We start from the raw sequence: 12,322 nt of genomic DNA, 5'->3' as shown, positions 1-12,322 counted from the left end.
ACAGTTTCCAAATATATTAATCACGAAGCTACTAATATTTGGAGAGGTTCTTCAGGATATTAATCTCATATAGTGAAAAATATATGGCCCACAAAACATATGGCCCACTGCACACGGTGTGACTGTCTTACAACTACTGTTGCAAACCAGTTGCGCGCGAAGCTGTTTTGGGACCTTGACAATGTATTGGTCTGGGAAGGCGCAAACGACGCGATTGCTGGTTTCTGACTATGTCAAACCATTCTGAAACCAGTCAAATACAACCGTAGACCTGCGGTTGTGATTGAGTTACAGACTTCAGTTGTACGACATAATAGAAATAGAGAGTATAGATGCAACTGATTTTTTTTAACATCTTTATTGCCCATAAAAACAAAATACTAAATAAAAAACTTACAAAAGAAATATTCTAGATTATAATATTATGCTATTTTACAAATAAATTAAAATTACATGGATGGCACCACCCAGCAAGGGCAAACCCCTGACCGCTGAGTGAGAGTATCAGCTGTTTAGACAATATAAAAATTTATTTACTAATAATCAAAGCTACAAAAAATCGAAGTTAACAATAAATTACTAGTAATTATAATATTTGACTGATGTCGAAGAAAAATTTTCGTATCACCCACTTATTTATCTGTTCCATCCCCTGTCTACCCCTATTAGAAAGATATTCTGACAATGCATTTGGCATGATATTTATTATTTTTGAGCTAAGATACCCCAATTGTCTTCGCACTATTGTCAAATCTGAATAGTTAATATTATAAATGTTATGAGATGTAACTCTCAGGTTATACATAGAAACGTTATTATTCACTGTAAATTCATCCTTCCTCATCCATGCATAATAGAGAAGTTTCTTTATATAAATTTGACGTACTGTCATCACTTTGAATTCGGCAAATGTTTCACTACTAGAAAAAGCCCTACAAGCCCTTTGCCAGTAGGCACTGGTGTGCGGACTGAAGTTTTGTTTTAGTTGCAAACTTATTTGAAAAGCAACTAGTTTGCAACGGTAGGTGTGGAACAGTCTCACCGTGGGCGCTGTGCCTAGATATACCATGCAAAAGGAAAATTTTATTTTATTTTTAAACCTCACAATACCATCTAATCACAACTTCTACGAGGATAAATACCAGGAAAAGTGTCGCCTCTCTCATTATAAATATTCTACGATTAAATTAAAACAGTGTTAGGGGTCTCAGTAAAACCACTGAACCACATGTTGAACAACAAACGTTTTTTCCCGGTCTGTATGCTTAGTGTAGTACAGTGCACTAACAGAGTGCATTGAACCGCAGTTTTCGACAGAGGATAACATATCTAAACAAACTTCTTGTGATTTTAACAACTAGTAAATCAAAATAATGGATCTTTACCATTGTACTATTATTTCAATTTCGCTTCTCCTGCAAATAATTTCTTGTGAGTTATAGAAATAAGTTTTTATATAGAAAATAATCGTCCAACGTAATCAATCCAGTCAATAATGATCAATCCAGTTTGGCAAAATACAGAAATTATCAATACATAAATTGTCTCTGGATCGGGATGGATAAAAATACAACTTGATCTAAAACCCTTATAGTCTGCTTATGATGAAATCAATTATCTCAACCGTCCAATCTAGCTCATTACTAACAAAAGGCTGGAGGGTACGCTCCAACCCAACCGTCTGGAGACCTACCTCACCCGTTACCTCAGAAAAACTTCATCATATTGCAACATTTTCGTGAGTTGTTGTCCTCATCTATAATAGCAATGCAGTTATAAAAGAGAAATTGTTGTCTCTTTTATTTTTATCAATTCGATATGATTCACACTAGAATAGCGAAGCAGTTTGGAGTCACATCGTCACAGAAGGTTCATTATTACTACCGTAATTCAATGCATGAATCTGTTGTTCTGTAATCTGAAGTTCATCCTATTATAAATGATTGATGAAGATACATGAAGGTACTGGAAGTTCCATTATAAAACTGATCTTGTTAAAATGTAAACGCTAGAAAGCTTACGCGGACTGTGCGTAATCTTGTAATCGTTAATCTTGTTCTCTTTTCCAATGGTGACTGGTGAGAAAACGTGAATTAATGGTGCTGTAGTGAAAAAAGAGGTAAAACATGCATGTAGGGATTCAACCACAAAAGGTTTATTTCAATATGAAATCCTTCTTGTTTTCGAACAGAATTACATAATCACCCTCTGATTAAAATCTTTCATCTTTGAGATTTATGAAACAGTTGTACATCAAATAAAAAAAATAAAAAAAAAACGAAACAAGGTTTTATGGCCTAGCCTGCCACATCTTTCGGCTGGATGGTGAATGGATAACAGTGGAGGAGGTAGAAATTGGGCCTCAGCTTATGGATATTATTGATAGTATTTTAATAAATACCTACATACAATGAATTTATTTTAATAGCCGAAAAACACTACTCATATTTGAAGATGTTTGCTCATAATATGTGAGATTGTTGCAGGCCTATCCAAGGAGACAATCAGTTGCTATTCGTGTGATTCAAGAAAATCCGCGGATTGTGCAGAGCTTGAACACAGGAAGCTGAAACAATTTGTGAAAGTATGCAAGGAAAATGCTGTAGTTTCAACTATTTCGAAAAAGATCGATGAGTTCATTCCTAGAAGTTTCAAACCTAATACGTTGTTGAACCTAGACAAGGTTTGCGTGAAAGCTGAATTGTCAGGTGAGGGGATTTACATTTTTCGACAATCAAATAATATAAGATATTACAAGCCGACCAGGGTAGCCGAGACGTTGCATCTTTCAGTTTGCTAGTGCTATCAGGTCACGGGTTCGAACCCCGCTGGTAGACATGGATGTTTGATCAACGCATTAATAAATCACCCTCTCACTTTTCATTACCCACGCACAAGCAAAAAACTCATATGGGCATCATCCACAAGAAATAAAGATCAAATATGTATCTTGTATTAATTTAGCAATGTGCAATAAATCAGATACCTGCATAACATATGTTTAAAACACATAATGTATAGTTTACCGTTTCAATTGAGTAGATGATTATGTTATGTTGTTCTGGTAATACAATCTTACTCAACACTTACTGCAGTGATAAATACTTGCAGTGGGAAAGTTACAGTATTTGTTTTACAGTGGAAACGCAGGTCTGGGTTGCTGCTCACTCCTGGACTCTCCTTCGCAAACATTCACATTGACTGGTAAACTCACACATTGACTAGACTAACTTCTGTATCTGAAATCACAGTTTATAAGGCGATGTGCTTGCACACCAAGGCAAAGTATTTCATTTCATGAAAATCGTTTCATGTATGTATCAAAAACGCAACCGATTTATGTCAGTTTCGCAATAGATTCGGATGAAGATTGAGTTTTCTCTCACAAAAATCTGAAACTATTCAATTAGGCTGATATAAAAACTGAAAGGTTTAGGCTACATATCTATTAGCGCTGAAGGTGAATATGAAATCATTTTTTGATACTGTATCTGTATCATTAACACTTTTGTCAATACTCTTGTGATATTTTGGTTCATGCAAATGACCCCTGCTTTGACCTAGCATTGCTCAAACAATGATAACAGCAATCACGAGATAATTACATATAAACGTATTTGCTGTTGTGAATAGAGTTGCATGAAATATGTCTCACCATAACCCAACTTTGACATGAAACCTCAACAACAAACTCAATTGACGCCTTGAAATCTGAGTAAAGGGTTAATTTGGGTGGGGACACGACATCGCAGTATGTGTGCGCCATTGTTTTCTAGAGCTGGAGTGTGAATGTTAATAGATTCTATTGGAAACTAATCAGATTGAAATCCCAGCAGAATGGTACCTACCTACATTTTCCAACTGTCAGGGCTAATTTGTTAGACACGCAAACGCAACATACATTAATTTATTACAAGCCGACCAGGGTAGCCGAGACGTTGCATCCTTCAGTTTGCTAGTGCTATCAGGTCACGGGTTCGAACCCCGCTGGTAGACATGGATGTTTGATCAACGCATTAATAAATCACCCTCTCACTTTTCATTACCCACGCACAAGCAAAAAACTCATATGGGCATCATCCACAAGAAATAAAGATCAAATAGGTATCTTGTATTAATTTAGCAATGTGCAATAAATCAGATACCTGCATAACATATTTTTAAAACACATAATGTATAGTTTACCGTTTCAATTGAGTAGATGATTATGTTATGTTGTTCTGGTAATACAATCTTACTCAATACTTACTGCAGTGATAAATACTTGCAGTGGGAAAGTTACAGTATTTGTTTTACAGTGGAAACGCAGGTCTGGGTTGCTGCTCACTCCTGGACTCTCCTTCGCAAACATTCACATTGACTGGTAAACTCACACATTGACTAGACTAACTTCTGTATCTGAAATCACAGTTTATAAGGCGATATGCACACCAAGGCAAAGTATTTCATTTCATGAAAATCGTTTCATGTATGTATCAAAAACGCAACCGATTTATGTCAGTTTCACAATAGATTCGGATGAAGATTGAGTTTTCTCTCACAAAAATCTGAAACTGTTCAATTAGGCTGATATAAAAACTGAAAGGTTTAGGCTACATATCTATTAGCGCTGAAGGTGAATATGAAATCATTTTTTTGATACTGTATCTGTATCATTAACACTTTTGTCAATACTCTTGTGATATTTTGGTTCATGCAAATGACCCCTGCTTTGACCTAGCATTGCTCAAACAATGATAACAGCAATCACGAGATAATTACATCTAAACGTATTTGCTGTCGTGAATAGAGTTGCATGAAATATGTCTCACCATAACCCAACTTTGACATGAAACCTCAACAACAAACTCAATTGACGCCTTGAAATCTGAGTAAAGGGTTAATTTGAGTGGGGACACGACATCGCAGTATGTGTGCGCCGCCATTGTTTTCTAGAGCTGGAGTGTGAATGTTAATAGATTCTATTGGAAACTAATCAGATTGAAATCCCAGCAGAATGGTAGCCTACCTACATTTTCCAACTGTCAGGGCTAATTTGATAGACACGCAAACGCAACATACATTAATTTATTACCGACGAACATCTTTCTCTTTCTCTCATAGACTCCATCCTCGCACCTATCCTCTGCGTCTGCCTTCATAATTATGATCAAGTTGGAGGCTCAACGCCAAATATTCATATCTTATTCTCTCTCTTCTCTTTCCTCAATCATCATATCCTTAGGATAGACCAAGTCACTGCTATCTTTCCTTCCAACTTAAGTTGACAAAACCAAAAACTCTGAAGTTTCTTTTCAACTGTTTGCTTGCACTGTTCGTGGGAGAGTTTGGCCTACTTCAGTTGGAAGTACCTAAATGCTAGCAGTGGCTTGAGATATCCTAATGATTGAAAGAAAGATGTGCTGATTGAGGGGAGAGGAAAAATAGGAAATTTGGGGGTTTAATCTGCAATATGACCATAGTTATGAAGAGATAATAATGGGGACAGATTGTGTTCGAAATGATTTTGAGGTGGTTTTTGTTGAATCTTTTTCAATATTGTCAGCTTTATTATTATTATTTGATCTCAAATTTTTTGTCACCCCAGACCGCCACTGAGCAATAAAAAAAAAACAATGGTCAGAGAGGAGAACTACCGTACAGATATTCACGAGGATCAATATAATAATATCGTTTAGCACCTTATACCGTTCAATATGACTGAGAAAACAAATATATATGTTAATTCAAGATAAGTCTAGTCATATATTTGATAATACAACTCATTCAATTAATTCAATTCAATACCATTATTATATAACTTATTTAATGTTTATTAGTTTGCTCAATGATAAACTTGTTTTCAGATGAGGGAAGCAAAAAGAAAGTAGTCATAAGGGATTGTATGAAGAAGAGTGACGAATGCTATGACCTGATAAAAGAAAAGATTCCGTCAATCGCAAAGAATATACAGGACTTTTCCTGTAAACCATGCGATGTCGACCTGTGCAACAACTCAAGCATCACTTCACCAGCCGCCTTCATCTTGCTTGTCGTCTCATTCTTTACTTGCTTCTTACTTCTCAACTAGCAACAATAATACAATACACTATGTTGAGTTTTCCCAAACTTAGCAATATTAGAAAACTGTGTATCCTATATAAATCCTTGCAGGTACAGACTTGAAAATGGTATTAATAGGTTAATAGAGAAAATATCAGTCGTCATTGAAAATTAAGATGTCGGCTACATGTGTTAGTTTGCTTGAGTGATCATAGTCATAATGGTGTATATAACAGTGGTTCTATTTGGTCTATAAGTACTCCCTTCGCTCGCTGCACTTGTATATTAAGCTACATTTAACTTATGCTTTAAAAACTCTCATAATTGAACTGGTGTATACATTTTACAGGATCGCTAGTATTTTCATTACCTTATAAATTTATCTTGAACGTTTTCAATGTTTTGAAGTTGTCATTATTTTTCTAATAACAATAGATCTGAGTTGGCATAGCAAATGACATGAGTTTTGTTTCTTACTACATGAGCAACCAAAAATAGCTAATAAGAGGAGCTCACAAATATATATGTAAAAGGGTTGAAGAACAAAGAATGAATTAGCAATGTCATTACTGTTTATTACAGAGTTATGAGTTACAATCTATTGCCAAGGTGAACAATAAAAATTAATGTTACAACATGAATTCTTCAATTTACTTGGAGGCTTTCTGCACCAATAATGAGTGGGTTTTCATAAATAAGCCTATGTTCATTTTTTCATGAAAAACACAGCAAACATATTCATTTGAGAACTATTTAAATTACTAATAATATTAAAGATTTACAATGCTGCAATAATTGAAGTAATAATTTAAATATGCATCAGAAATTGTGTTAGAGAAACAATATTTTCTTCGTTCATTGCTTGAGTAAATTAATGGAGAGTTTGATACATTTGATTGAAGAATTTTATCTTATTTCAGAATAACGTCCCCAGTTAAAGGTTTCAATACCAACTGAGAACGGAAATTACAAAAAAATCATGATTAAATAGCTTGAATAATAGTTTTATCCTACTGTAAAATTTATACTCTAAGAATCAACGTTTCAACATAGAACATATATTATTATCTACCGCATCTGTCTAAAGGTTGGAGGAACGAGATAATAATTGTCTTTGAAAAGACTATCACTATTTCAAAATATATTCTTGTGATATTGCAAATTTCAATAAATAAGAGTTGATTGATCGTTGAATTGTTGTAAGTTTTATTGTTGAATTTATCTATAAAAATTAAGGCTTGATGTGAACTAACGCATCAAGTTTCGGATTGAATGGCACATCAGTTGAAATATTCCAATAGAGATTAATGAATTCATGGTGCTGGATGAAAAGTGTTAAACGCGAATTGAGATTCAACTGGGCATTTGAACTGGAATGCCAAGAACTCACAAATCCGTTGAGAAAATAGCTTTTCTCGGAAAGTGAATTTGAGAGAGAAATAATATTCCAGATGAAATTATACTCTTCGATCTACAAACAACTACCTGCATGACATTTGCATTCAACTTGGATACCTATATTCAATATTCAGTGTAGATTGCAACTTGGTAAATAAAATTTAATTGCACTCCATTGAATTCAAAGTGAATAGTTATTAATGATCCAATACTGTATTACAAAATACGTCACTATCATCTAAACATTTCAATAATAGATTTTCCAGGCAGTATACACCAAAATAAATTACATTATTGTATTAAAACGTTTCCATGATAATCTTATATGTATTGTATCTTTTACACATCCTAGTATACAACTATACAGTATTCTGATTGTAATAAATCACAAATACATGCTTTTAAAATCCTATATCACAATAGAGAAAATAAAGAGAAATTGACAAACAATTAATAATTCAATTTTTATTAATCACTAAATATTGTGGGATGAAAATACAATTTATTAAACTTGGATGATATGATGAATAAATATGACACAAGTATGTAGATTACATAAATTTGAGTGATGTCTTTGAAATGAATATAAAAATATTATAATGCAAGTCAAGTTGAATGGGTAGTTGAGCTATTAAATGAGATAGTATAATGAATAAACATATATATTTGAATGAATAAATAGTAGGCTACACTTAATCATAACAGTTTCAATTCTATAAAAATTATCCAACAGATTATTTCCAACTTGCAAGTTGTGTAAAGTTAATACTGTCTTTCATTCTTCAAGTACGAATAGAACAAATAAGTTGTTTGAGAATTGAACATTCTTCGAACATTAATACTGTAATTACAAGAGAAGCGTGCGGGAACAATTTCCACAAACGACAAAGTGAGGTATCCGCTTAGGAATGAATTAGAATATGATGTAATAAATAACATATATTTAGCAAATTATAGGTTAATATGTTGGAATGAATACTAAAGAGCTTCAACAGGCGTTTAGACAGTATAGAAAAATGGAATTGTTCAAATTAAACGCTAGAGTTAATCAACTGGACCCACGATTTTCCTATATAATACTGAACTAAACATAAAATTCAGAAGAATAGAGCTCACAGTCAAACGTAAAAATCTCTATTATTAATAATTAGTTTTATGTTATTATAAAACAGATGCTAATGACGCTAAGAAATATCATTCAAAATTTCTTCCAATTCAATCAAATTAACATTCTCAATAATTCTTATTTTAAACACAATATCAGTATTTGAATGTAGCTCAAACTACTAAGAAAATTATAATGAAAATTGCAAAACTTGAAAAGTGCCAGCTTCATATTCATAGTTGATCGGTTTTAAACCACGTGTAAGACCGTATTTATATACGATTATCAAGAACGCTCTTAGCCATGTAATCTTTGGTTGCATTACTTGAAAGGTTACTAGAAACATTCTAATTGGTTGAGAACGTTTTTAAGAATCGTTTATGTAGACGGACTTAGTTACGCATCATTTCTTGGGAATGTAATAATATTTGAAGGCTACACAAATGAGTAATAACTCAATACTGGATACTTTCCAAACAAGTAATTGGTTTTTCAACAATTTATCATCTGTTGAAAGATTCTTGCTTTATTCTATCTATGTTGAACGAGTTTAAACGTACACCGGTAAGCGATATGAAGTACGATAACCCACTCTAATCATTATTACAAATTTTTCTCAGAAAGAGATTTAAAATTAACGTGGGTAGAAGTAAGTCATTTATTTTTTCAATGTGAAATGAAAGCACAAAGATTATTTTAGGATTTAAAATCAATGAAGATTAGCAACAAAATTAGAGCTCCTTGGATATAGAAGCTTGTATTCAACTTGAAGAATGCTATGCTTGAAAAATAAATCTTCTAGTGTTTTGAAGAATATTACAAATTAGCGCCACAAGTTTTAAAAAGAAGAGTGATGGATTTTTGTCCCAAATTTTAAACTATCGCAGACTATCTTACATTATAATTATGATAGCTGATTCCAATAAAAGGATAATTAGTGTCCGAATTAAGTACACTTGTATAAATCAATGATTTTGAATTTCACAAAAATCACTATGAATGTTCGCAGGTTACAGTAAATGTCTATTACATTACTTACAAAATGGCCATGTCATTTGTTCAAAAGTTGTAAAAATATAAAAGTTTGGATTAGACTTACATATATAATAAAATACTTTTTAATGATTCGGATTGAATACTGGAAATGACATTCAATAAGATACTATTCAAATGTCTACGTTCTTAAGCTATTAATCAATGTACAATAATAATAATCACATAGAACAATTCCGTTGCAATACTATTCATGCATGAATATTATAACAATGAATAGAATTACTGGCTTGAAAAATTAATATTATTTTATAGATACAATAATAATTATCTTATTCACAATTTATAATCCTGGAGTTCCATCTTAATCATCAATATTGAAATTATTTTTTCACCAATCTAATTTTTATAAAAGAGACATTATTTGAGATGGGGTTCGATCAGATGTTATCAACAGAATGAAATGATGAGTGATTGGTTAATGGAAGAGGACGGATGTAAATGCCTTATCTGAATGTTCTAATACTTTATCTCTTGACCGTTTGGTCGACATCTTTGTTTGGAGAACTGGAATTACTACTATCATTCTCCACATCTTCACCTCCTTGTTCTTCATCGTCCTCCTCCTCATCATCATCGTCGTCGTCGTCGTCGTCGTCATCATCATCATCGATGTCTTCTTCTTCGGTTTCGTCTTTTTCGTTTTCGTCGGTCGAGTCATTTGCAATCCGTTTGCTATCCAAGCTGTCGTCGCCGCTGTTCACATCAGTGTCTTTTTCACTTGTCCATTTTGGACTGCTCAATTCCAACGAGACTATCTTCTCTCTCGTGGTTTCCACCTGTAAGTAAAAGTAAATGAGTTACGTTAAAAATGTTGGAAAAATATTATAATTATTTGTTTAAAACTACAAGAGGCGTTTTTCAGACGAGTAGGCAAGGCACGATGTCTAGAGCGGCCAATCTCTGATTGGCTGATTCGAGAGAGCTTCCTGTTCATAGAGCATCCTCTCGATACACCAACCCAATCGGAGAGCTTCCTGTCCGTGCCGGCTCGTCTGAAAACGCCCTGTGTGGCTTGGCCATATGTCTTATTACTTGCAATACAAAAAACGGTTATCTTGTGATACAAAAACTAAGGATTTTATCGAAATCTTAACGATTCAATAACTGCAAAAAATAAAAATAAAAACAGGCGAAATTGAATGTATCTACTATTATAGAATGGCGAGTTCATCTCATTTTTTAATTAGCTTGTTAGGCCTATTCATTTTCTCAGGTAGTCTAGCTAGAAGAATTGGAAGATAAAGTTTTATGGAATTGCATGAACTATTGCATTATATGGAATTGAATATAGAATTAAAGCATGGCTTGCCTATGTGTGAAAAACGTATTACCACAGAATTAATATTTTGAATGAACTAAAATATTGGACATCAACTATCAAACCATTATTCAATTCGTTTATTCATATTCATAAGATTGTCTCACATATCCAGATAAGTCATTATTGTATTTACATCTCGTTTAGACAACTATCTCTACATCAAGTATTATAGAAGCAAAATTAATTATAAACGTAAGTTGTATGTTATCGTATAGTATTATAATAATCAATTTAGTAAATCAAGTGAACATTTTGATTGAGTGTTGTAATTACACTGCAAGCTTGCCAAAGAAATAGTGCAACGCTTTCCTTTTGTGCTTCTATGATACTATTTTAGTTATATAAAATCAAGTGCACTTGGCATTCAAAGGTGCGATGGAAAATAATTGCCATCATTGATGATAGAGAATGTCGAAAAACTGTAATGAATATTTCGAAAGTATGAGGATCTAGCTTATACATTCGCATTATATCTATCCTTAAATTTGAATGCGTATAAATGTGAGATAGAATGCTTGAGAGCATTCGTCATGAGCTTTATCTTTATAATAGGCGTTATAGAGTTATAGGTAGGAATTGATGCTTATTGTAACAGATGAGTGCATAATTATCATACATCAATTACAAAATGTATTGTTTAACGCTTTTTTAAAGAACAATAAAATCCATGCATGCTTTCATAATGGTAAATTATTAGTTGAACTTGCGTTTGCGTTGCAATTTCCTGCTACCATGCAAGGTTACACATGCGATTTTACTTCATTTTTTTATAGCATGCGAACAAAATGCACTTCCGGAAATTCTCACAATATTTTTCATGCTTTGAAAAATACATGTTCTGAACTCAAAACGAAACAACCAAAATCTCAAATAAAACGAAATTTTATTATGTAGGTTACTCGATATAATCTTTAGAGGTAAGTTTATTATCGAAAATACCTTTTATCACTACTAACTGGTGATTGAAATTCAAACAATCTGACTAGGAATAACTGTTGTAATATCTCATTTATTTCTATTATAACCTTATTAATATAATACAGATCTGTGAACCAACCACAATAAAACATTTGAAAGCAATCTACGTCATCGAGCTGTCGACAACAATCAACTTGAAATCGAATAAATGTTATGTATGAAAATCGTCCCGTGTTGACCGTCAGAAAAGTGCTTTAATATGATAGTGTGAATAATTTTCTATCATGTTATATCTATTCAAATTTGGAGTGAATAATGTGAATAGATCAAGGGGAGAATTATAAAATGATTAAGTTGTAATTTACATCACAGCTTCAATGGAATTCAAATGTGAATAATAACTGATTACTGATTGAGATACTTTTCTATTAGTCGTCAAACAATTATGAATCCAAGATTGGTGGAATCAAATTAATCCAAAA

General features: G+C 32.9%; 2 protein-coding genes across 7 annotated transcripts in view; one reads left to right on the top strand and one right to left on the bottom strand.

Moving 5' to 3' along the window:
- Positions 1–961: 961 nt before the first annotated feature.
- Positions 962–6,564, top strand: LOC111064136. 2 transcript variants are annotated; one of them, XM_039424136.1, is made up of 3 exons: positions 962–1,431; positions 2,487–2,708; positions 5,847–6,564. In XM_039424136.1, the coding sequence occupies exons 1-3, from the start codon at positions 1,374–1,376 to the stop codon at positions 6,068–6,070; spliced, it is 504 nt and encodes a 167-aa protein (XP_039280070.1). In that variant the 5' UTR covers positions 962–1,373; the 3' UTR covers positions 6,071–6,564. The 2 variants fall into 2 exon arrangements, 1 of the variants encoding a protein (XP_039280070.1); XR_005570819.1 differs by lacking the exon at positions 962–1,431 and adding an exon at positions 1,756–1,869.
- Positions 6,565–6,596: 32 nt separating this feature from the next.
- The window catches only part of LOC111064130 (protein scribble homolog), a 121,538-nt gene continuing 115,812 nt past the window's right edge, over positions 6,597–12,322 (bottom strand). For all 5 annotated transcript variants that reach the window (XM_039423827.1, XM_039423836.1, XM_039423822.1 and 2 more), the window contains one exon: positions 6,597–10,377. In XM_039423827.1, coding sequence (XP_039279761.1) covers positions 10,066–10,377 — 312 coding nt within the window. In that variant the 3' untranslated portion in view covers positions 6,597–10,065. The remainder of the gene's footprint in view (positions 10,378–12,322) is intronic.

This window comes from Nilaparvata lugens, chromosome 1 (genome assembly GCF_014356525.2).
Source record: "Nilaparvata lugens isolate BPH chromosome 1, ASM1435652v1, whole genome shotgun sequence".
Lineage (NCBI taxonomy): Eukaryota > Metazoa > Arthropoda > Insecta > Hemiptera > Delphacidae > Nilaparvata > Nilaparvata lugens.
Note: the sequence above shows the minus strand (reverse complement) of the source record. Positions and strands in the feature narration are given on the sequence as shown.

Excerpts from the sequence above, each read along its gene's own strand:
- LOC111064136 (XM_039424136.1), top strand. The coding sequence starts at position 1,374 with ATGGATCTTTACCATTGTACTATTATTTCAATTTCGCTTCTCCTGCAA. Across the intron at positions 1,432-2,486 it reads TCTCCTGCAAATAATTTCTT|GCCTATCCAAGGAGACAATC; the intron begins GTGAGTTATAGA and ends AGATTGTTGCAG. Across the intron at positions 2,709-5,846 it reads CGTGAAAGCTGAATTGTCAG|ATGAGGGAAGCAAAAAGAAA; the intron begins GTGAGGGGATTT and ends ACTTGTTTTCAG.